Source organism: Hemitrygon akajei, chromosome 5 (genome assembly GCF_048418815.1).
Source record: "Hemitrygon akajei chromosome 5, sHemAka1.3, whole genome shotgun sequence".
Lineage (NCBI taxonomy): Eukaryota > Metazoa > Chordata > Chondrichthyes > Myliobatiformes > Dasyatidae > Hemitrygon > Hemitrygon akajei.
The window spans coordinates 152,424,032-152,449,915 of NC_133128.1; the positions used below are offsets into that span (position 1 = coordinate 152,424,032).

The 25,884-nt window shown below is 39.3% G+C and overlaps 1 protein-coding gene across 5 annotated transcripts; it reads right to left on the reverse strand.

The window, feature by feature from the left end:
- Window positions 1–1,087: 1,087 nt before the first annotated feature.
- On the reverse strand, window positions 1,088–25,804 carry maip1 (matrix AAA peptidase interacting protein 1). Of its 5 annotated transcripts, XR_012099049.1 has the most exons (7): window positions 25,493–25,804; window positions 19,503–19,574; window positions 17,617–17,743; window positions 14,144–14,294; window positions 9,545–9,641; window positions 1,510–1,639; window positions 1,088–1,213 (listed from the first exon to the last, which is right to left on the reverse strand). XR_012099049.1 is itself a non-coding variant. In XM_073046897.1 (6 exons), the coding sequence occupies exons 1-5, from the start codon at window positions 25,787–25,789 to the stop codon at window positions 9,563–9,565; spliced, it is 726 nt and encodes a 241-aa protein (XP_072902998.1). In that variant the 5' UTR covers window positions 25,790–25,804; the 3' UTR covers window positions 1,285–1,639; window positions 9,545–9,562. The 5 variants fall into 5 exon arrangements, 4 of the variants coding, with proteins under 4 accessions (XP_072902998.1, XP_072902999.1, XP_072902997.1 ...); XM_073046897.1 differs by lacking the exon at window positions 1,088–1,213 and having other exon boundaries at window positions 1,285–1,639; XM_073046898.1 differs by lacking the exons at window positions 1,088–1,213; window positions 1,510–1,639 and adding an exon at window positions 5,748–8,512.
- Window positions 25,805–25,884: the final 80 nt, after the last annotated feature.

Genomic DNA, 25,884 nt, shown 5'->3' on the forward strand with positions numbered 1-25,884 from the left:
CTTTTTCTGTTGATTCAAGTTGACTGATCATTGATCTGTGTCATATCACTATTAACAAGCTGCCAATATGTAATGATTCTTATTCCTTTTGCATCTTCTGTCCTTTTACCAATCCCTTATCTATGCTAATATTGCTTCTAATTCCATCAGCCTTGTGAAGTCATTTTGTGGTACTGTATCAATGACTTGGAAAATTTATATCCACGTATTCTGTCTTCTCCACCCTGTTTGCTGCACCTGAAACGTGTTAAGACAAATTCCAACTAACAAGACTTCCCTACAATAAAACATATACTATGTATAATCACATTATAATTTTCCAAGGGCCCAAGGACCACATCTTTCAAGCATTTTGCAACAGCCTAACTCATCCTTTGCTCATCTTCCCTTCTTCATTAAATCCCAATAAGCTATTTGCTATAAACCTAACTGAAGGGAATTCTGCAATGTCTGGCATCTCAAATTCCAAGCTTTTGGGTCAAAAGGTTTGAACTTCTCTATTATTCTTAAAGGCAAAGATTTCTCAATAGACTTTTACTTCTCAATTTCCACTACAATCACTGCTGTAAAGACAGAAGCAAATATTTAATGTGACACCCACTTTTTTAATTCCCATTTTTTTAATTTCTATCAGTGTCAATAGAACCCATGTTTCTTTTTCCTATACTCCTACTTTTCTTTGCATAAACGTAGAATTTGCTTCAATATTTGTTTTATACTCGAATAATTTATTCCCTCTCCCATTTTTTTTTTACTCATGTGTGATCTTTCATATTCCTCTCTTCCTGACAATCTTATTTTCTCCTTACCTTCCTTTCGCTATGTTTGATTGACTGGTGCTCTACCTCCCCACCTCCTTTGATAGACAGTACATATTGAGAATTTTGATATTTTTGCAGCAAAACTCAAATTTCCCAATCTATCTTGGTTAATGTATCTGCTATATCAACATAATTTGTTAAGTTCAAGGCTCCCATTTTGTGAGCCGGTTCGAGTGCACTGGAAAATGGGTCACCACAATACATCTATTTTGAACTGCATACAAACATTATTTTATGATCACTTTTCCCCAAGAAAATCTTTATTGTAAGTTTATGAATTAACCTCATCTCATTGAACAAGATGTTCCTGAGTTAATTCCATGAGGTAGCATTCTTCAAAATGAAGCCAGTTCCTGTGTTTGCCAATTTAATTCACCCAGTCGAGAGGAATACTAAAATAGAAACAGAAAATGCTGTATATCAGAATCAGAATCAGAATCAGACTTTAATCGCCAAGTACCTATGCACATACAAGGAATTTACTTCCGGCAGATGTTGTCTCTCTGCTCATAACAATAATAATGATAAATATAAATGAAAATATAAATTGTACATACAGGTAGTGCAATCCAAGTAATAGTTAGCTGACAGTTAACCGGCAGTTAACTGTTCAGCAAAGTGACCGGAGTAGGGAAAAAACTTCTCCAGTGCCTATTAGTCTTACTCTGGAGGGATCTGAAGCGCCTACCAGACGGAAGCAGATCAAACAATCCGTGCGCAGGATGGGAGGAGTCCTTTATGATGTTCCCCGCCGTCTTCTTCAACCTGGAAGAGCACAGGTCCACAATAGAGAATATACTGAGTAGGCCAGGCCTCATCTGTGGGAAAGGAAACATTTCAGGATGAAAACCCTTTATCAGAAATGAGAAGAAAAACAAAATTTTAAAAAAAGGCTTGTAAAGCTGCAGAGAGGGTGGGATGTTTCTGTAAGAGTAAAACCAGGGTGGCAATGGGGTATCTGGTCAGGGAGCGGTCAGAGTGAGACATACACAAGATGATGGAAGTTGCAAGATGCAGCGCAGAAACACAAGCCCAGTTCATCAGCCTGGGCATGTCCTCTACTTCCAGAGGGCGAAAAGATATGACAAACAGGCTGATCTACTATCACAGATGGATAACTCATATCAGCAGAACTCAATAAGTCCAGAAGGCAGCAATGTGCCAGACAGAAGGTGCTGTTCCTCAAATTGGAATTGGGCCTCACTGTGGCAATATAGTAGACTGCAGACCAGTAGGTCAGAGTGGGACTGGGATGGAAGATTAAAGTGACAGGCAACAGGTAGCTCAGGTTCACCCATTGTGCAGGTGATCTGCAAAGCCATCACCAAATTTGTTTGGTTTCTCCTGCTGGGTAATTTCTATACTATTTTGTTGATTTTTTTTTCTTAATGTTTTTAGTCTCCAACTGCTCTTACTCATTGACCAGATAGCCATGTTTAGTTATTCCTTGGTCACCCCAGTTTTAGCCCAAAGACATGCCCCTTTCCCTCCCTCCTGCACTCGAGCGAGCTTCTATCTCCTTCAGAGTGCTGATGAAAGGAAACGTGACCTCTTTTTTCTCTTCTCACAGATGCAGCCTAACCTGCTCTTTCAACATTTTCTCTTTTAATTTTAAATTTCAAGTATCTGCAGTTTTTTTCACTGTCTGAATACAAAGATCTTTACAGCAAAGTTGTTCATTACTTTATTCCCCATCCCTATAAATATACCGTAATCACTCCAGCCCTTCTTTTTTGTCCTAATTATCTTCAACATGCTGATTTACTTTGTATTCTTTTTAGGCCAGGATATTTATTATTACTGCATTCCTGTCTTTATCATCCAAACTAACCACCCAGTAAACCTTACTACACCCAAAACCCCTAACCCCCCCCCCCAATCTTTCCCTTTCTTTGTTCCTTCTTTTTATGTGATTCTTAACTTTTGTCTTCTCCACAATTGCTGTCAAGTTAAATCCATTGATCTCTATTGAAGCCATCAATTTGTTTATAGGACAAAGTAATGCAATGCACGGGCTTCACCTTCGAGCGTATGGACCAAACAGTGGCATCAAATAAAAGGCAGAAGCAGCAGTGTTTGCTTGATGATTAACTTATCTGGGTGTACTGATGTGGTGGTTCCGAGTTCTCTTTCTCTGACCTGGAAAACCCGCTCTATCTGCCAAGGGAGTTTTCTGCTGTTAGCCTGGTGGAGGTGTACATTCCACTCCTGGCAAACGTCAGTCTGGCACTGGAGCAGCAGAACAGCTTCAGAAGCAGTCTCAAAACAGTGCACTCTGATGCCTCCTGATCATTGTGGAGGACTTCAACCAGACCAACTTGAAGTCTCGAACCAACCATCACCAACATGTCATCTGCGGAACCAGAGAGGCCAGCACACTCGATCACTGTTACACTACCGTCAAGAACACTGACCGTGCCATGTCACACCCGTACATTAGCTGTAGCTTTACTTCCAGTGCGTAGGTAGAGACTGAAGATCACAGGACCAGTGGTGAAGATGGTGAAGGTATGGTCAAGGGAGGCAGAGGAGTGTTTATAGGACTGCTTTGAGACAGTATTCAGGATTCATCTTTGAATATAATTGAATACACCATGGCTCTCACCAACTTCATCAAAACCTACACGGATAAGTGCACCTTTAAGAACATACTGAGTTTTCCCAAACCAGAAGTCATGGATGAACCTGTGCTGACCAACTGGCTGGAGTGTTCAATGACGTCTCTCACTTCCTACTGCTCCGGTAGAAGGTTCTCACCTGCTTCAAATGGACAACAATTATACTGGTGCCCAAAAAACCAGGAGCTGTATCAACAAATATAAACAATAGTATTCACATCTACCCTTATGAAGCGATTCGAGAGGTTGGCTATGGCTTGAATCAACTCCTAGCCAAGCAAGAACCTGTACCCACCACAATTTATCTACCACCGCAATGGGTCTACAGCAGATACAATCTAACTCGCTCCCTCCTTGGGACATCCAGACAATAGCAATTCATGTGCTATGCTGCTGATTATGAATTACAACTCAGTGCTAAACACCATCTTGCCCTCAGTAATTATCACCAAAACTCTAATCCTAGGACTCTATAACTCCTTTTTTAACTGGATCCTCAACTTCATCAGATCAGTTAGATGAATAGGCTCTAACATCTCTTCCTCACTGTGAATCAACACAATGGCACTTCAAGGATAAGAGCTTAGCCAACTGCTCTGCACTCATCACTGTGCGGCTAGGCACACCTCAAACACAGACAGATAACGTCACTGTTGTTGACTGAATCTCAAATGGCAATGAGGAAGTTCACAGGAGTGAGGTAGTTCGGCTCGTTACGTGGTATCGCAACAGCATTGCACTCAGCGTTGGCAAGAAAATGATTGTGGACTTCAGAAAAGGGAGGTCAGGAGAAAACACCTGTCCTCATTGAGGGGTCAGTGGTGGAAAGGGTCCCTGCATGCCAACATTTTGGAGAATCCATCCTTGGGTCTAATGTGCTGATGCAATAATGAAGATGGCACTGCAGCAGCTCTGCTTCATTACGAAGTGAGGAAAATTGGCATGTCACCAGTGACTCTTGCAATTTTCTATAGCTGTTTGGTGGAGAGCCTTCTGACAGGCTGCATCACAGCCTAGTATAGAAACGCCGATGCACAGGATCACAAGAAGCTGCAGGGGGGTGTAGACTCGGCTGCCTTCATCATGGGCACAACCCTGCACACTGTTGAGGACATCTTTAAGAGACGGTGCATCAGGAAGGCAGCATTCATCATTCAAAACTGAGACATGCTCTCGCCACTTCACTACCACTGAGAAGCTGTCCATAAGTCATTCAGTGTGGTCTTCGGGCTGAGGAACCTGAAGAGCCACACTGAATGATTTAGGAATAGCTTCTTACCTCCACGATCAGATTTCTGAATGGTTTATGAATATTGCCTTGTAATTCTTTTGGTTTGCACTATTCCGTTTTCTTCGGTAGTAATTGTATGACTTTACACTGAATGAGACATTTTACATCATATCAGGCAGTGAAAATAAACCTAATTCTGACTATTTTGTAGGATAAAAAGAGGCAATGTGGTCGCTTAAACCAGTGTAATGCCCTGGTTTATATCTTTACTCTTATGCTGGAAGTGTTTCATTCAGCAGTTCTGTAAGAGCAGTCTGTTCTGCTTTCAGCCAGTTTGGGTTACTGTTGAAGGGATGATGTGGAATGTATGCCATCCAATTAGTGGGAGGTTTTCTTGGTGAGAGACAATAAGTTGGTCTTGGGGTTTTTGTTCAAGAGGTGAAGAGAGAGGATGCTGGGGAGAAATGGTCACAGCATACAATCCGTTGGGAGACCCGTTTGCTCAAGATGGATTACGAGCGATGTTCGGAAGGTGGCTTGTGATTTCACATTGGCTGAGGACCCAGTGCGTGAGTGACAGAGAAGTTCAAGATGTACTCCAACTTGTGCAGATTTGACTGTTTAATTAGAATGGGCCCTTTTCTTTTTGTTATTCTTTACTAACTCTTTAATTAAGATTCATAAATATAGTTCCTTTAATCATATGCAGTGTACTGTCTGTTATTTTGTGGCATTAATTTATAACAGGGTAGCAAATGACACAGCAGCCACACAAACCGGGGTTTGGGGTGGAATTGTGCTCGCCTCAATCTCACAGGTTTGGCGGAGCTGGAGGTTGCCTTCCTAGACTTACGCAGCCAAGGAAACCAGGATGTTTCGCTAGTTTTGCAACAGCAGGGCATTCAGGTTAGAAACAATAGTCTTTTAAAGACCTTTAAAATCAACAAACAAGCTTCAGCATCATTTACAAATTCAAAGGCCATATCACTTTCAATTGACAAAGTTGCACAGATCATGCAGGCTTTATTATCACTTTCTAATCTGGTGTCATTCCACAGCAAATACTCAAAAACAACAGCTTTTTAAGAAAGTTTATTCATTAAAAACATTTTCATCATTAATGATAATTTTGAACAAAAATTTAACTTTCACCTTTTCAAAATCCTAGAAAACACTGCCAAAGTTACAGAAAAAAACAGAAGTGTTAATGAGATTTGCATTCTGCTTTTTCAGTACATATAAAATGGAGTCCTTCCACGCCCTTGTGACATACTGTAATTCTTGTGATCTTACAATTACAGTGAAGCTAGTACCAGAAAAATATCAGAATTCAATGCTATAAAAATTCCAGGAAAGTGTTTCATTTCCTAAAATCAACTCATTTCAGCTGTTATACTAAGTTTACCTCTTGCCAAACCGCAAGGTATGGGCAGTTCAGTTCTAACCATCTTCTTTTGAACAGGGTTCCTTCAATTCCATAATCTTCTCTGAGAGCACAGCTTAATCTTTTCCCTCCCATGTGACATTTTTTCCACCCACCAGAAGACAGTGAGTCCCAACCTTTTTTTAATGCCATTAACTGGGGGGGGGGGGGGGGGGGGTGTAAACCCCAGGATGGGAAACCCTGCTCTAAAAACAGCTTTATTAAAAAAGCACATCATTTAATTCAACACAGAAATTTGCCAATTGTGAAATCAGGGGTTGGGGGGGGGGGGGGGGGGGGAGTGTTACTGAAGGCAACACATCCCTGGTTCCAACAGGAGATACACTGAGAGTTGAAAGATAACAAATTATCTCATTCAAACAATCTTTTAAAATTTTAATTACATTTTACATTAAATTACATTACATTAAATAATGTGTTATCTTTAACTGTGTATAAAAATAAACCCCAGTATTCAAACTACAAAGTTTACTAGTCGTACTGCACTGCAAGCAAAGAGATTAGCATTTCATGGGACCTCTGCAAATGAGTTGCTGCACTGTAAGTATAGTCATCCCTCACTATAATACTTCCATTACGAGAAACGAGAGTTAACAGAAGGGAATCAAATTGCATCAGCAACTAATATTAAACATAAAATGGGTGTGCTATGTGTATAATTCTTAAGGCAAAATTATTTCAAATAATTTTAAAGTACAAGTGTATTATTCCTGTTCAGTCAGCAAAATAAATTATCTCTATATTTTGGAGTACCCAGCATGGCACACTTTTAATTCCAATTGTCGTTAAGGGAACAGAGCAGTGCACAGTACCACAATTCACTTTCTCCTTCCTTAAAAGGATGCAGTAGATTGTGAATCGGAAATTTATTCTTCCAAATTTTTCTCCATTTCTTGTAGAAAAATTACTCAGTTTCTGCTCACATATGCAACAAGAACTAAATAATTAGGCTAGCAAACATGAACTGTAAACAGCTCTAACATAGTCAGTGACATAATGATTAACAGCAAATGGTTTTGTAACAGTAAACAGGAATTGGTAAACACCTCTAACATAGTGAATAACAGCAAATGGTTCTGTACCAGTTTTGTGGAGAATGTTCAACACCTCGAGTGAATTGCCAAAAGCAAATTGCCAAGATCATGATTCTAAACTTATTTAAGAATCAATTAGATGATTCTTGAAGTAAAGGATTAGAACTTAGTCATGTGACCTAGTTTATTAAAATATCAATGCAAAAAGCAATACTAATTCAAAATGTTACAGAACGTTTATAACGAGCACACTGTGTACCAAAATTTATCAGATGGTATTTCAATAAAATTACATCCCTTTGAAGATTAATACTGCATATTATAGACATGTCCTTGTGTTATATTTAAACTAGAATCAATAGACAGTCTGGCACTACTGAGATTGGCAGAACATCTGACATCAATTAAAAGTACCAAGAAAACAAGTTCTCCAATTATTCAGCTGGTAGTGCACAGACTACTGTGAAAACAGCACTGCAATCCAGCAGACTCCAGACTGTGAAGGCTGCAATTTAGCTGCATGACACTTGGATGCATTGACCGACTTTCCATTTGCTGGAAAGGAAAGGCATGTGGCTCCCATCAGATTACCACCAAGTGGTCTTTGTTGAAAGACTGCATTGGTGGAAACAAAATCAAACATCTTAACATATTAAACCTGTTTGAGGTCAGTTATTACCTGTGGAACCAATACATGCAGAAATTAAACCTTCGAAACAAGCAATATTGAGAGTATTTGTTCACAATTCCTGAATTACACTATTAATCCAATTTTGTGGGAAAATGGCTGTGTCAGACAGAAAAGAACGTACACAAAGTACTGAGTTGAAATGAAGAGACAGAATTTAGCATAGACAGATGGAAGTTACTGCACATAAGAAAAATAAAGGCAATAAATGTACTCCCCAGAAATTATTGAAATGTTTATGGATATATTTGAAAGGAACACCGGAATTGAACAGATCCAAAACTAAATATAAGCAATTAATTTAGAACAACAGTTAAATGACAATAAGATTTTGAATTGGAAAGACAAAGTAATAGAATAAAAGCCAGAGAAAGCTATTGTTCAGATTGTTCAGCATTCTGTTCACATCACATCTTAAGACTGCTCTGTCCAGTTCTGGTAAACAAAGGAGTCATTCAAAAAACTAGAAATTCAGGAAAGAACCTCACAAATGAGTTTTCTTATCAAAATTATAAGAAAGCAAGCTTATCAGACTTGATTTTAGATCTCCGAGAAATTACATATAGAACAAAGGAAGATTGATTGTGATTCACTGGCAAGTTCAGAATCATTATCAGAAAGCTCTTCTTTTTCACGTGCAAAGCACAATGGACATTGGTAATGCTTGAAAAAGGTACTGGAATAAACCATAGCAACAATTAGAAGTTGGAGCCTACAGCAAGATCATGTGCTGACAGAGGCAATGCACAGACATTACACAGTCACCTAGCTAAATCTGACCAGTCAAGCAAAAACTGAACCAAGAAAACCTAGCTCCACTTTACACATCTTCTTTGTCCAAGGCCACCAAACATATCCAGACAAAACAGGGAAAGCTTGATGGCATTTACTTGCTATTGTAGTTACTCTACAAATTCTCAAGTATTATTGGTCTTTAATGCGTAGTTTTATTGGTTATTAACACCTGAAATGTGTATTACAACTGGTACTTAAATATGGAAATTATAGGATTCAGAAGTGCACAAATTTTCTTTTTGATCCATACCTGTGTAAAAGTTGGCAATTCTGAGTTGTAACTTTGGAGCAGCTCAGTGATAGGAGCTGAACTGTTCCTCTTGTGCACAAGTAAATAATGTGTGATTGACAGATGAGTGCGGGTTGTCAGAGTCTACAAAATCGGAGATGACCAGGCAAATACCAGGCATCATGTGAGAATGAACTCAGATAGACTGAATCCATACAACTCTCTCGTAATCTCATACTACTACTATTGTTAAGTTAATGGAACATAATTTAAAGATTTTAGTCACAATTCTGAAGATTTTATATGAATTCTATATGTTCTTCCCCCACCATGTTTTCTGGTTCTCCCCACACCTACACTCATCCCATTTTGCTGTATCTATCTACTGAAAACCTGTAGCAGCTTCCTCTAAGCTGCTGCATGTAAAAAACATTAAAACTGTCTGCTGAGAACACTGACTCAAAATAATTTTTTAAAAGATCACAACTGTCTTTCAAATGGTGGAAGTCATAAATGTTTTCCATGTTGTCTTAAACATTCACCAACTTGGCAAAGAAGATGCCATTAACTTGAGATGAAAAACAATATGCTTTAATTTTACATTTAAATACAACCTCTATTCAAAAGGAATTCAATCAAATAAATCTGTATTATTGCTTGTGAAAAACATAGCGACATCCTTACAGTAATATTTCAGCAGGATTACTCCAACAGTTTAAAATGCTGTATCCTTGTAATGGTCCAGTCAGGTTCTACACCTAGTGTAAATTCTCGACGAAATCTAGAGTTTAGAGAAGAATGAAATGTTGGTTAGATTCAAATGATATCACAAGAATATATGCTCATTCCTACCATTAAAATAAGCTGAAAAACACTAAATTCACAACGGAGTAGGAAATAGTCAATACATGTTCAATTGCATTTAGAAGAATGACCAGCTGATGTTCTTCCAGTTATCATCACAGAGAATATTAGCTGTACAGCACAGAGAAAGGCCCTTTGGCCCACCATAAACATGCTGACCTTTTTGCCCATCTACACTAATCCTACTTCCCCACCTTTGAACATATTAACTCATTTGTGGGAACATATGCTCCATCGTACAGTATTCATTATCTACACTGGTTAATGCAGACACAAAATACAACATTCTGGCAGCATATTGGATGATGTATTTCAAGGTGGGAAACGTCAGGAAAAGCACCATATAACTACACAACCTACAACCTACCTACTTAAATTTATTTTTCAAAAAGAGTCACTAATGATATACATTGCGCAGCTCTATTACGCATTACCAAATGTTATTTAGAGAAGGTTAGAATTTTGAACTGACAGATTGAGTGGGAAATGGCAAAAACAACATGGATGTGCAAACTGACTCTCAGATGTATTTAAACGTATCCCAAGTCAAACAATTCTGGATCCAATTGCTTTGCTCTTTTCAAGTGCAATTCAACAGCATTCCCAACTTTAGTTCTTTGGCAGTGCCTCAGGATTGATGATGACCTGTTTCCACACTGTTTGAGGCAGACTCTTCCACGTATTGGGCAGGAGGATGGGAAATTTGAGAGGTGCCACATTCCACTCGATATTTATTCAGGGCCTTTTAAAGCTTGAGCTGAAAATTTCCCTAATTTGGAAAATTACTCAAGTTCTAAAGAGTTCTTTAAACTCAAGGAATCATTGTGCCAAAATGCTCATCTGTGAGCCTAACACTGTACTTTTCTCAAACAGTAAACATTTACTAGAATAAAAAGTAAACATTTCTAATTTAAGCACTTATTATAATACTAACTGATATAAGTATTTTTCTAATGAACCCCAAAAAGGTGACCAGATTTACTGATGCTAGAAATCATGGGAAGATTTACAGTGTGGACCCAGACAAATGGGGAATAAGATTTACATTCTAATCCAATAACATTGTGACAATCATCAGATAAAATGCAGCACAGGAGGAGAATACTTAACCTTGCTTGCCTTGCCCAGGCAGTTAAACACATGCTCTAGATCAGGGACTCCCAACCTTGGGTCCACAAACCCCTTGCTTAATGCTATAGGTCCTTGGCAGAAAAAAAGGCCGGGAACCCCTGCTCCAGATTATACGCAATTAAGGTCATTTGTGTAATACGAAATATTGCAAGTACAGAATCTGCATATTCCATTAGAATAAAAGGCAAAGATAACAACTTTTAGAAACCTTGGTAGTTCATGAATAGTAAGATCCTGGTAAAGTGAAAGGAGGAGGTGTATATCAGACAGTCAGCATCAAACAAGACGATGAGGAGTATAAAAAAAAGAGAATACTTGAGAAAAATCAGAAGGGCTAAAAGAAGGCATGAAGTTGCTCTGGCAGACAAGGTAAAAGAGATTCCCAAGGGTTCCTATAGCTATATTAAGAACAAAAGGATAGCAAGGGACAAAATTGGTCCCTTTGAAGAACAGCGTGGTCATCTATGCATGGAGCCGAAAAAGATAGGGGAGATGGTAAATGGATTTTTTGCATCTGTACTTACTTGGGAGACAGACACAGAGTTAATAGAACTGAGGCAAAACAGTAGTGAGGTCATGGACCATATCCATATTACAGAAAAGGAGATGTTTGCTGTCTTGAGGCAAATTAGAGTAGATGAATATTCCAAGTCCTGATGAGGTGTCCCCGTGAACCTTTAGGGAGGCTAGTTCAGAAACTGCACTGGCCTTGGCAGGTTGCCGTAGGACCACAGGATAGCAAATGTTGTTCCATTGTTTAATGTAAGGCTCTAAGAATAAGCCAGGAAATTATAGGCTGATGAGCCTGATATCAGTCATGGGTAAAATTTGGAAGGTATTTATAAGTGACAGGACATAAGTATTTGGATAGACAGGGTCTCATAAGGGACAGTCAACACGGCCTTGTGTGTGGAAGGTCACATCTATCCATTCTTAATAGTTCTATGAGGAGATTACCAAGAAGGTTGATAAAGAAAAGGTGATGGATGTCCTTTACATGGACTTTAGTAAGGCTTTTAACAAACTCCCACATGAGAGGCTGGCCCAGAAGGTTAATTCACTTGGCATTCAAAGTGAAGGAGTCAACTGGATTCGATATTGGCTTAGCAAGAGAAGTCAGAAAGTGGTAGTGGAAAGTGATTGGAGGCCTGTGACGAGTGGTGTACCACTGGGATTGGTGCAGGGTTACTTATCGTCTATATTAATCATTTAAATGATAAAGTGGTTAACTAATAACAAATCTGCAGATAACACCGAGTCTTGGGGCATAGTGAACAGCAAGGAAAGGTATTAAAGCTTGCACAGAGTGATCTGACCGTTTGAAAAATGGCAGATGCAAGTTAATGCAGACAAGTGCAACATATTGCCAGGGTAAGACTACACAGTGAATGGTAGGAGACCGAGGTGTGTGTTGTAGAATAAACGGACCTCGGAATACAGATCCAGAATTCCTTTAAAGTGGCATCACAGGTAGATAGCGTCATAAAGAGAGCTTCTGGCATATTGGCCTTCATAAATCTAAGTACTGAATACAGGAGTTAGGATGTTATGTACAAGTTGCACAAAACATTGGTGAGACCTAGTTTGGAGTATTGTGTGCAGTTTTGGTCACCTACCTACAAGAAAGATGTCAATCAGATTGAAAGAGTGCAGAGAAAATGTACAAAGATGTTGCCAGGACTTGAGGACCTGAGTTATAGTGCAAGGCTGAATAGGTTAGGAAAGGAGTACTTACAGAGGAATACAAATTATGATGGGTATAATAGGATAAATACATGCAAGCTTTCCCTCCTCAGGTTGGATGAGAATAGGTTCAGGGTGAATGGTAAAATATATAAGTGGTAGATACAGGTTCAGTTATGAAGCCTGGATAGGTACGTGGATGACAGAGGCACAGAGGGCTACAGTCTAGGTGCAGGCAGATGGGACTAGGCAGAAGACCAGACTGGAACAGACTAAATGGGCCGTGGGTCTGAATGCTGTAGTGCTTTTTGACACAAAAAGCCACTAATAGAAAGTTTAACTTTTATAAAACTAACTTCAGTGGTAAATCCTCCAAATCAAATGGGACCCAGTCTGGTATATTATGAAACTATAATATTCTACAATAAGATTTGCAATGGAATCACTCCATTAATTAAAATATCTATGGAGTTTCATAAGTTACACAAATTGTTTAAACATACTTCATGTACATTTAATCGCAAGTAAGTAACATTCTGCCTTCTTGATTTTGACTTGGATTTTCTGAGCTATGATCTTCCTCTACATACAACTGAACTACATAATCACTACGGCTCTAGACCAAAGCAAATTTATTCAGATCAGAATTGAGTGAAGGGAGGCTAACAACACTTTCAACTGAGAGTCCACTGCCCGAACATTAGTTTTCATGGGCATTAGCCTTCAGCATTTCAAACCCCAATATTATTTCAGTAAATTCAGTAATCTCATACAATTGTTGCTCAAGACAAATTAGATAGCTAAAATTGTACCTGAAGCACTGTTTAGACTTTTCACTTGTAATGCTCCCTTTATAAGTAGTAGTTGAGTAGTTTCATTCAAAAATTCTATTGGATGAAGACCCTTCGGTCTATTACATCTATAGTGACTCACACAATCCCATTTCCTCACCCCCACAATCATCCCCATCAGCATTATCCCTTATCCACTCTCTTTACACTGTTGTACTATTAGCTTGCATTTTTTTCTGCTCGCTCTTCCTGACAAAACGCTTCAGTTCAAATATACCCTTATGAATTCTATCTGCTACTTGTCCACCAACCCACTCAACTGTTACAAACTTCTTTGTTATTTACTACATTATGAGGTTCTGCACAAATTCTAAATTGCTTCAAATGCAGCAAATGACATGTGCTATCCTGTAGTACATTACTGCTTCTTCCACCCTATCTTGGATAACTATCGATCAGTGCAACTAAAAAGTTATCACAAATCTAACTACAATTCCCAAGGCAATTATGCTGAGCTGATACTTGCTTCAAAACACTGCATCTCTGTGATTGAAAGCTTCCAAGTTAATTAAAGGTGAAACTGAAATACCATATTAAAAAGTAGAATATCGATTCAACCTATTTATAAAGTCTCAATAATAGTAAAGTGGCACAGCCCTTAAATTGTGACCAACAACCAGCTTGCCCTTACAGTTGAATGCAGGTATTGTGAATGGTTAATTTCAGAATTTTAGTACACATGCACTTAATACACTGAGCATAAAACACAATAGACAATAAGCAAAAGGACATTACAAACAGAAAGGTATCTTACTCATAATTTGCTGTGAGAAGGCGTTTGCTGTCCTTGCTACTTTCATCACCAAATACGACTTGAAACACTTTAGTTCCCTCGGGTGTCTCATCAGGAAGGTCAACATTGGTCAGGTACCAGTAACGCATTATGATACTGACAAATTTTCTACCTATTAAAATGAAAAATATCACTAGCACATTATACCATCAATAATAAAACCTATAGCAAGCAGAACAAAATTGGAGCAAAACCGTGAAAAAAACCCACTTCCAACATCTCATATCTCATTTGAAGCTGGAACTTCCTCTTGACTTCTAATTTTTCTTCTCACACTGATGCTACAGTAACCAAGCACTATCCTCCTTTAGTATTTAGCCAGATGATTTTTCCCATTACACTACTGCGTTAGTATAATGAATCAATAAGCAGGTTTGATTTATGCTATAATTGTTCAAAGAAGTCTTTTCAACTTTGAAAACTTTTGAACTTTTGAAGCTTTGAGACAACCTTCAAGGGGTTAATTTGAAATTGTTCTCCTATATTGATTCTTTTGATTACTTTTAATTAAAGGAACAGATATCATGGCATTCCTAATTGCATGTGCTCCTACTGTTCAGGACAATCTAACTTGTGTGCAATTCTGGAATATGTTCTGGGCACGATGAAAAATCAGTGTCAGCTTGGCATCCTAATGTTGTGAAGATTTTAAAATTAAAAACTTCAACCCAAGTTAAAAGATTCCCCCACCCCGCCCTGGCAGTTTATCTGACCAACTATGCTAATTAACCAGCTCTTCACCCCCTGTCTATTACCCCCATTACTGCAATAATCATTTTAAGCTGCTTTTTATAACACTGTTTATATTGCAAATACATGCTGGTAAATATATATGTATGCACTTTTGATTTCATATCCATATAACCTCTAACTTTGTTATATAATTCTTCATAATTGTTGAATGCTTTTTGTTTAATGTTGCATGTTGCACACTGACCAACACACGGCAGCGAATTCCAAATACATGTAAATGTATATGGTGAATAAAGTTGATCTTTGATACTACATTTTTCTGAGTCGGGTCATGGATGCAATGAAGAAATGCAATGCCAAATTAATAAAAGTGATAAGCTCTTTGCGGTGGTTAGGATGTGGTTCACAAAAAAAAGGCAGCTTTGGTTATGACTCTGGCTAACTGAGGCAAATGTGGTAAGGAACAAAGACAACTGCAGTATTCCAGTTTAAGGACTCAGGATGTTCAGGGAGAAGCCTAGGGATGTTAAAGGGAAGTTGGAAGAGTGAACAGAGAAAAAGACAGATCAAAAAGTAGCCTTTCAAAAAATCTCATGCAGCAACTAAATCAACACAGGTAGCCAGCGAGAAAAAAGGACAGGACATTGAAATGGTGCGCCCAAGGTTACTCTGGAATGAGGGGAGTTGCCTCTAGAATTTATGTATTATGAAGAAGTTGGGCTAATAAATGCTAGCCAAGGCTGCATTTATTAAAAATGCACATAGATAGTAAAATATTCATCACAAGTGGCTTTATAAACAGAGGAAACCTCAGTTTAAATGGTTTTGTAAAGCGAAGGTCAGGGAAGAATTACTAGTTATGTGGCTGAGAACATGAGGGGTGTTTAACAAGGAGATTGAGGCTCTCTGAGGGCAGAAATGCAAAGAAAGCAAGCACAACAAAATTATGCCAAAGGAGATCATGAGATTTGTAGTTCAAGTCAAATAAGAAGAAAGTAGCCAATAGGACGGTACATTGGGAGACAAAAATTTTGAAAAAAGAAATGGGCAGGAAAAGGTGAGATGCCCCAAGGAGCAAAGGTGCCAAGTGAATAATGAGAAACAAAAAAAGGAATAAACTAGGATAGATAATGCAAATATAAGCAAAGTAAGGAATTTACCAAATACTGTACCCAGGTTACCTCAAGCCAATAGAAAATGAGAATGAAATTTTATTAAGGGTCACAATACCAAAAGATATTAAAGATATAACCATAACCATATAACAATTACAGCACGGAAACAGGCCATCTCGGCCCTTCTAGTCCGTGCCGACGCTTACAATCACCTAGTCCCACTGACATGCACTCAGCCCATAACCCTCCATTCCTTTCCTGTCCATATACCTATCCAATTTTACTTTAAATTACAATATCGAACCTGCCTCTACCATTTCTACCGGAAGCTCATTCCAGTAGAGTACTCTCTGAGTAAAGAAATCCCCCCTCGTGTTACCCCTAAACTTTTGCCCAATTCTCAACTCATGTCCTCTTGTTTGAATCTCCCCTACTCTCGATGGAAAAAGCCTATCAACGTCAACTCTATCTATCCCCCTCATAATTTTAAACACCTCTATCAAGTCCCCCCTCAACTTTCTACGCTCCAAAGAATAAAGACCTAACTTGTTCAACCTTTCTCTGTAGCTTAGGTGCTGAAACCCAGGTAACATTCTAGTAAATCTCCTCTGTACTCTCTCTATTTTGTTGACGTCTTTCCTATAATTTGGTGATCAGAACTGTACACAATACTCCAAATTTGGCCTCACCAATGCCTTGTACAATTCTAACATTACATCCCAACTCCTATACTCAATGCTCTGATTAATAAAGGCCAGCATACCAAAAGCTTTCTTCACCACCCTATCCACATGAGATTCCACCTTCAGGGAACTATGCACCATTATTCCTAGATCACTCTGTTCTACTGCATTCTCCAATGCCCTACCATATACCATGTATGTCCTATTTTGATTATTCCTACCAAAATCTAGCACCTCACTTATCAGCATTAAACTCCATCTGCCATCTTTCAGCCCACTCTTCTAACTGGCCTAAATCTCTCTGCAAGCTTTGAAAACCTACTTCATTATCCACAACGCCACATATCTTCGTATCATCTGCATACTTACTAATCCAATTTACCACCTCATCATCCAGATCATTAATGTATATGACAAACAACATTGGACCCAGTACAGATCCCTGAGGCACACCACTAGTCACCGGCCTCCAACCTGACAAACAGTTATCCACCACTATTCTCTGGCATCTCCCATCTAGCCACTGTTGAATCCATTTTACTACTTCAATATTAACACCTAACGATTGAACCTTCCTAACTAGCCTTCCATGTGGAACCTTGTCAAAGATGTAAAGATCTCCCTCTCACTTTCTATGCATGTCTTCTGCTATTAGACATTTCTACTTTAGGACTCTATCCACTCTGTCTATGCCTCTCATAATCTAGTAAAGATATAAAGATGTCATATTTATATGGTAGCAGTTAGTTTGTAACAAAACCAAGAGGACATGTGGTTAAAAAAATGTTGCATTAGAACTAATCTGAAGGAGTTTTAATTATAGCCTTTCAGAAAATACACCTTGCAAATATTGCATCACATTATAATAAGCCAGTACATATTATAGAAATCTGTTCAACACCAACAACAGTTTCAGCTGTTTGGTTTAATAAATGAAACAAACCTTGGTTATCATAATAAATTCCAACATCGCCTGGTGTGCTATACATAATTTCTTCCAGATCAGCAGCTAAGGCCTGCCTGCGATTAATTGGCAATGCTAAGCATTTTTCTTCCAGCTCTTCCAGTGCCTGTACAGAAAACACTTACATTTGGATAACAAAAGAAAACATACTTACTAACAGAAATAGATCACCTGCTTAAGACAGGCTAGTTTCTCCATGAATTGAACAAAAAGTAAAGTTAGATTTCATCCACGAGATTTATATAATGACAATGATTTTTTTTTTATTTAGAAAAATACTATGTTTAAGAAAATAGCTATTGAACTATTTTGTTACAACAATTAGGAACTGTTTCCTTCCTCTGATAATTTACAACTGAGTAAATTTGAAAAACTAATTTCCAGAAACTAAAGAGAATACAAAGATGCTAATAACTGGAAGCAACACACAATTTCTTAGCCAGTATCACTGTAATTATTTTTCCGCTGAAATGCTAAACTTCTGGGCTTATTTAGAGCTTTTGCAGGCACAGTACAGCACAAGAACAGGCCATTCAGCCCACAATGTTATGCTGAACCAGCTTAAAAGAAAATCAGAAACACCCAAACACTAAACCCTCTTACCTACACCTTGTCCATATCCCTCTAAGTTCCTTACATCCATGTGTCTCTTAAACGCTTTCAATACCAGACAGTGCATTCCAGGCACCCACAAATCTGAGGAAAAAACTTAACTGCACATCCCTTTTTGAACCTACCCCCTCTCACTTTCTATGCATGTCTTCTGCTATTAGACATTTCTACTCTAGGACCTAGACAGATACTCTATCCACACTGTCCATGCCTCTCATAATCTTGTAAAACTATCTCAACTCTCAACCTCCGGCACTCCAGAGAAAACAACCCCAAGTTTATCCAGCCTCTTGTGATAGCACATGCCCTCTGAAGCAGGCAGCATCTTGGTGAACCTCTTCTGCTCCCTCTTCGAAGCCTCAACATCCTTCCTATCATGGGGCGACCAGAACTGTACACACTATTCCAGATGTGGCCTAACCAGAGATTTACAAAATTACAAAAGGCCTCTTGACTTTTGAACAGAATGCCGATTAACAGAAGTAATCCATAAGCCTTCTTAACCGCCTTATCGACCTGTGCAGCCACTTTTAAGGAGCTATGAACTTGGATCCCAAGATCTCTCTGCTCAGCAACATTGTTAAGGAACTTGTCCAACCTTGCATTTGCCCTACCAAGGTGCAATGCCTCACATTTATCTGGCTTAAACTCCATCTGCCATTTCTCTGCCCTCATCTGCAAATGATATACATCTTGTTGTACTCTTTGGCAGTCTTCTACACTATCTACAATTCTACCAATCTTGGTATCATCTGCAAGCTTACTAACCCACCCATCTACATTTTCATCCATTTGTATACATCACAATCAGCAGAGGTCCCAGCACAGATCCCTGTGGAATACCACTAATCAGACCCCCAGTTTGGATAAGTTCCTTCAACTGCTACCCTGTCTTCTATGCGCAAGCCAGTTCTGAATCCAAACAGCCAATTTGCTGCAGATCCCAAGCATCTTAATCTTCTGGGATTAGCCTCCCATGAGGATACCTTACTAAAATCCATGTAGACAACATCCACTGCATTACCTGCATCAATATCTCTCATCACCTTGTCAAAAAACTTAATTAAGTTGGCAAGGCAACCTTGGTAAGGTTTTCAAATGCTCATATATCCTATCCCTAAGAATTTTCCCCAGCAATTAATCTGGGTTTACATATTAATTATCACATGGATTTCTTCAAGGAGAAGTTGTCAGTATTATTATTCCCAAAATAAAAATGTCTAAAAATCAAATAAAAACAAAATGTATGTTACCTCTTTGGATACAAGATCCTTCAATTCAATGAAGTTACACTGTGATAGCATCTTTGACACATGTACAAAAGCCTATGGAAGAAGTTAATAGGAAACGTGAGGTTTTATTTTGGAGTCAGAGTCACAGAGCATTACAGCACAGAAACAGAGCCTTTGCATCACCTGGTCCACAATAAACTGTTATTTTGCCTAGTCTCATTGACATGTACCTGGACCACAGCCCTTGATACCCCTCCCATCCAAACTGCCGTTAAATGTTGCGATCAAACCCGCATCTACAATGTCTGCTGGCAGCTCATTCCACTCTCACACAACCGTCTGAGTGAAGAAGTTCCCCCGCAGGTTCCCCTTTCACCCTTAGCCTCTGACCTCTAGTTCTAGTCTCATCCAACCTCTGTGGAAAAAGCTGGCATTTATCCTATCTATACCCTTCATAATTTTACAACCTCTACCAAATCACCCCTCATTCTCATACACTGCAGGGAATAAAGTCCTAAACCATTCAACCTTCCCCTATAACTCAGATCAGCAAGTCTTGGCAACAATCGCTAACACGTGAACCTATTAAAGCTCAGGACGTTCTGGCCCTTGAGTTCAATTCTGGTGCCATCTATAAGGAGTTTGTACGTTCTCCTGTGAACTGTGTGCGGTTCCTCCAGGTGTACCAGTTAAGTGATCACTGTAAACTGTCCTGTGATTAGGCTAGAGTTAAATTGATGGATCGCTGGACAGTGCGGTTCGATGGGTCCCAGATGGACAGATAGATGGCCTTGTAAACTCAGTACTCTTTCAGTCTTCTTTATATATCTTTCCTGTAGGGTGGTGACTAGAAGTATACTGTACAGCTGGCAAAAAAAATTAAAGTATTTTATGCTGCAACACATTGTAAGCAATATTACTGTGAGCTTTCAATCAACTAAAAATAATTGCAAAGGATGTTGTTCTATTAGCAAGATATTACAAGTATAATAATATATAAACCTTGGTTCATAATTCTCCTCTGAAAGGCTGAGATAGAGGTTACTGTTTCCAGTAGTCACTGCGAAGAGTTGGGTACAGACTCCTGCAACTTTGCTCTCTGGACCCACATTTCACATGTATATTGAGTTCAAATTAAATGCGCTAGTCTACAACTGGAAGGATTTGTTCCTCAGTTTTCAGGTGTGTTTCAGACTTTATCATTAAATAATTGATACAAAGGGAAGATGACAAGTCAGAGGCCTTAAGTTTGCTTTTAAGTCTGCATAAGGAAGATATTACCACACCTGATTGGTCTGATTATCTGCCTATCATCTGCAGCCATGTTCATGTATGAATTCAATGCAGACTGTTGTTTGTGCTGTAGCTTAGTTAGTGTGTTTTTTAGAGATTGCTCTCCATCCGAGTTTTTTAAATCGTAGTCTCAACCACACAAATTAGTTCTTACTGATGCCCATTTATTGGGAGATACGGAATAATTCTGAGCATCAGTACATATGGGACAAGCAAATTTAAGATGGACTTTTAAGTGCACTTTGCTATTATGGTGGTTTTCAGAGTGTGTTAAATTAGTGTCTAAAATGTCACTTTACTTGTAGTTTATATAATCATGTGTTTGTAAATGTGCAGTGGGTTTTCAATCATTTGTAGTACAGCGGGTTCTTTTTTATGGTTTTGTTGTTTGCAAGCTTGAGGCTTATGGCAGCATAAATCAAAACTGTCTTTGTTGTTTAATAGGCTGTTATCAAAGGAATTCCCTTATCTATCCAATTTAAAGTAATTTTCAACATAAAGATCAAGCAAGGGGCAAGGCTCTCTGTTCTTTCATTCCTTCTACCTTTCCCTCTTACTTACAGCAAGTGAGTTGGTGAGTTAAGAGTTAGTCTCCTGCTGCTGTTATTGCTTTGTGATCAACATGTAATAAACCAACCGAAACATAAGATTTGTGCCACGTCCATGACTTCTGGAAAACCTTCTGGACAACATTTGCTTTTGGAAACCCACAGCCTAATTAGAGAGAGCCAGCCTGGCTTTGTACTGGGCAGGTCGCGAGGGAGACTGATGAGGGTAGGGCAGTGGTTGTTGTCTAAAAGTCCATCACTCACAGGAGGCTAATCCAGAAGATTAAGATGTATGGGGTCCATGGCAAATTGGCTGTATGGATTCAGAGCTGCCTTTTTCGTAGGTAGTGGTTGAAGAAGGGACTTATTCGAGCTGTAGGTCTGTAATTAGTGTTCCACTGGGATCTGTGCTGGGACCTCCACTGTTGGTGATGTATAAAAATGATCTGGATGAGAATGTAGATGGGTAGATTAGTAAGTATGTGGGTGATACCCATATTGGTGAAGTTGTGGATAGTGTAGAAGATTGGCAAAGAATACATCACAATATAGACCAGTTGCAGATATGGGCAGAGAAATGGCAGATGGCGTTTAAACCAGATAAATGTGAGGTGTTGCAAGATGTGCAAATACAAGGAGACACTACAATGTTAAGGGCAAGATCCTTAACAGTGTTGCTGAGCAGAAAGATCTTAGGATCCAAGTTCACAGTTTCTTGACAGTGGCTACACAGGTTGATAAGGTGGTTAAGGCAAGCTTATGGAATGCTTGCATTTATTAGTCATGGCATTGAGTTCAAAAGTCAAGAGGTGTTGTTGCAACTTTATAAAACTCTGGTTAGGCCACATCTGTAGTATACAGTTCTGGTCACCCCACTATAGGAAGGATGTTGAGGCATTGGAGAGGTTGCAGAAGAGATTTACCAGAATGTTAGTTGGTTTAGAGGGCATGTGCTAGCATGAGAGACAGGATAAACTTGAGTTGTTTTCTCTGGAGCAACGGAGGCTGAGAGAAGATCTGATAGAGGTTTATAAGATTATGAGAGGCATAGAGCAGACAGCGAGTATCTGTTTCTCAGGGATGAAATGTCTAATACCAGAGGACATGCATTAAAGGTAAGAGGGAGTAGATTCAATGGGGATGTTTTTTGCTAGAGGGTGGTAGATGCCTGCAATGTTCTGTCTAATATGGTGGTGGTTGCAAAATACATTAAGAGATGTTTAGATAGGCACATGGATGTGAAGAATGGAGGGTTAGAGTTTGGATATTCTTGATTCGCTTTTTAGCTGGTCTGGCATGACACTGTGGGCCGAAGGGCCTGTTTCTGTGCTGTACTTCCTATGTTCTAGCATCATCTCTGGATCCAACAAAGGTTTTGGAAAAATCCTTTATTGAAAGGAAAATTATTTGGTGTCTCTGTACATTCATCTCTGCTACCATAATAAATTACTTAATCTTCAATGCCTTACTAACTTCCAACACACCCAAATGAATGAATATATTAGTGTGATGTCATGGCATTACATCATCTCATACTCAAATTCTTATTGGATGAGCTTATATTTATCTTCCAATTCCACACTCCAAGTGTACGCCTCTCCCAAAGTCAGAAGTTTCAGGTAACTTGTACATCATCTTAAACTCTACAGCTAAGGTGTTTTTGAAATCTAATCACCATCATGACTCAGGAAGTGTGGCAGTTAATTTGTACAGACCAATCTTCTTTTCTGCCAAACTTTCAAGATATTCTTCTACTTCTCCATTACTATTGGAACTACCATGATAAAGTACTTTTTTTAAATAATTTTTTTTGGTGAAGGCAGCCAATATTACAAATGTTGCTGTATTAATAAAATCAACAAATCCAAAATATTTTTTAAATGTATTAATAAAGTTAAGTCAGATACATTTTAAATGCAGGTCTTACCATTAAACATGACTAATGCATGAAAGTCAAGACATGAAATGAGTTAAAGCTAAAGCTCTCTGGGCAGTACCCTCAACTGAGGCAGACATTTCTGGGTTCATGCCCCACTCAAACACAGGGTGGACTTGAAGAGGAACACTTTACTGTACTCCTTGGTTTAGTTTTCACATAATTAGTTGTGGAATCTTGTTCTGCATAAATAAACTAACCCATTTCCTGCATTGGGAAAGTGATCACACTTCAAAAGCAAGTCATTGCCAGTAAATCACCTTGGGATATCAGTACAGGTATGACATATGACAGGTATCGTTGCAGAAGCAAGACACCTTCGATGTGAGGAACTATCTCAGAGAATGAGATAAACAGAAAAACTAATCAAAATAACCAATCTCTTATTTTCAAAATTGTCATGCACTAATTCAGAATAAGAATCAGAATCAAGTTTAATATTACTGGTATTTGTCATGAAATGTGTTGTTTTGTGACAGCAGTACATTGTGATACATAATACTAACTATAAAATACAATAAGTGTACACAAAAAAATAAAATTAAATTAGTGCAAAAAGAGGGAAAATAAAATACTGAGGTAACATACACAAAATGCTGGAGGAACTCAGCAAGTCAGGCAGCATTCATAGCATGAAAACTCAGACGATGCTTCAGGCCAAAGCCCTTCTTCAGGACTGGAGACGAAGGGGGAAAGATGGCAGAATAAAAAGGTGGGAGGGAAAGAAAGTTAGCTAGAAGGTGTTTGGTGAAGCCAGGTGGGTAGGAAAGGTAGAGGCTGGAAATGAAGGAATCTGATAGGAGAGGAGAGTGGACCATATGAGAAAGTGAAGCAGTAGGGGACACCAGGGGAGGTGATAAGCAGCTGAGAAGAGGTAAGAAACCAGAGTAGGGAATAGAAGAGGAGGAAAGGGCACGGGAAAATGCCTTTTACCAGAAGGAGAAATCAATATTCATGCCATCAGGTAACAGGCTACCCAAATGGAATATAAAGTGTTGCTCCTCCTCTCTGAGGGTGGCCCCATCATGGCACAAGAAGAGGCCAGAGACCAAACTGACTGAACGGGAATGGAAATTAAAATGTTGGACAACGGGGAAGTTCTGCTTTTGGCAGATATAGTTGAGGTGCTCGACGAAGCAGTCCCCCAATTTACGATGGGTCTCATCAATGTAGAGAAGGCCACATGAGGAGCACCAGATATAACCCTAGCAGATTCGTAGGTGAAGCGTTGCCTCACCTGGGAAGACTATTCCGGGCCCTGAATGGAGGAGAGGGAGAAGAATGAACAGGTGTAGCATTTTAGCCACTTGCAGGGATAAGTACTGGGGGAGAGATGAATGGATAAGGGAATCAGAGAGAGAGTGATCCCTGCAGAATGGGTAGGTAAAGGTGTTTAGTGGTCGGACCCTTTTGGAGATGATGGAAGATGCAAATAATGATGTGTTGGATAAGGCCAAGAGGAACTCTGTCACTTTTAAGGTGGTGAGAAGATGGGGTAAGAGTGGATGTCCAGGAAATGTAGGAGATGCGGGTAAGGCTAACATCAATGGTGGAAAATACTCAGGTGGTGTTCATGGGGTCATTGTCTATTCAGAAAACTAATGGAGATGACAAAGAAGCTGTTTCTGTAACATTGAGTGTGTGTCATCAGGCTCCTGTACCAAATCTTAACGACTAAGAGTGAATTAAAAAGAAAATCAAGAATAAACTAAATTTGGCCAAGGGCTGGACATTGATAATAAAGAGCTCAGTGGGCTTTCAAATCAACAAAGATTAGTAACCACCAACCAAAGATAATATGTTGTCATGTCACCCTCCCTACACTTAACTACACAGGCAGCTTTACTGAACTCTTGCAATCAATGAACTTGGGGTTTGGAGAAACAGAAAATTAGTGACTTTATCATACAAGTTGCTCCTTTGCAATTTGGCATCTATCAGCTAAAATAGATTCCAAGTACGAGTTGAAGATGTTTTCCCACTCAAAATGGGGTGGGTCAAAAATGCACTGTCTTATTGGAGGTAGAAATCCCGATCACATCGTGCTCTTCAAGAAGTGTAATCCTCAAAACTGTAAACACAGAGTTGTGAGACGGAATAGCCAATGCTTTTATGCTGCTGTCTTTTCTCCTACGTCCCGGCCCCGCCCCCAACACAACAAAAAGGTCAGTTCTCCAACTGCTGAAATGCAGATTTCTTAAGTGAAGTTGGCACTAACCACGTCCTAGACTCACTTGTTTAGCACCAGTAGCAAACTCATCGAAGGTGAAGTCCTGGTCGAAATAAGCTCTGATCAAGAAGAAATACATCTTGGTGCGGGCCCAGGTGAAGGGGTTGGGAATACCGACCACCACCACCTTCTTGCCGGATTCCCGGGGGTCACGCTCAGAACTATAGCACCTAGCACAGGGAAGCGGCGTAGAAGCAGACAGGAAAGGCAAAAATCTGGAGCTGCGCTGCGCCCTCCGAGCCAAAGGCAAAGCGCTGAGGGCCAGCCGTACCAGGCTCCAGGGCTTAGTGGACAGCGCCATCTTACCCTTCCCTTGGTCACATGGACCAAGTACGTCATTTCTACGTTTCGTTACGTTTCTCTGCTCTTTCATTGGCCACCGTGGGTCCGTCTTAC

Excerpts from the sequence above, each read along its gene's own strand:
- maip1 (XM_073046897.1), bottom strand. The coding sequence starts at position 25,789 with ATGGCGCTGTCCACTAAGCCCTGGAGCCTGGTACGGCTGGCCCTCAGC. Across the intron at positions 14,295-17,616 it reads AATTTATTATGATAACCAAG|GTAGAAAATTTGTCAGTATC; the intron begins GTTTGTTTCATT and ends TCATTTTAATAG. Across the intron at positions 9,642-14,143 it reads CTTCTCACAGCAAATTATGA|ATTTCGTCGAGAATTTACAC; the intron begins GTAAGATACCTT and ends TCTAAACTCTAG.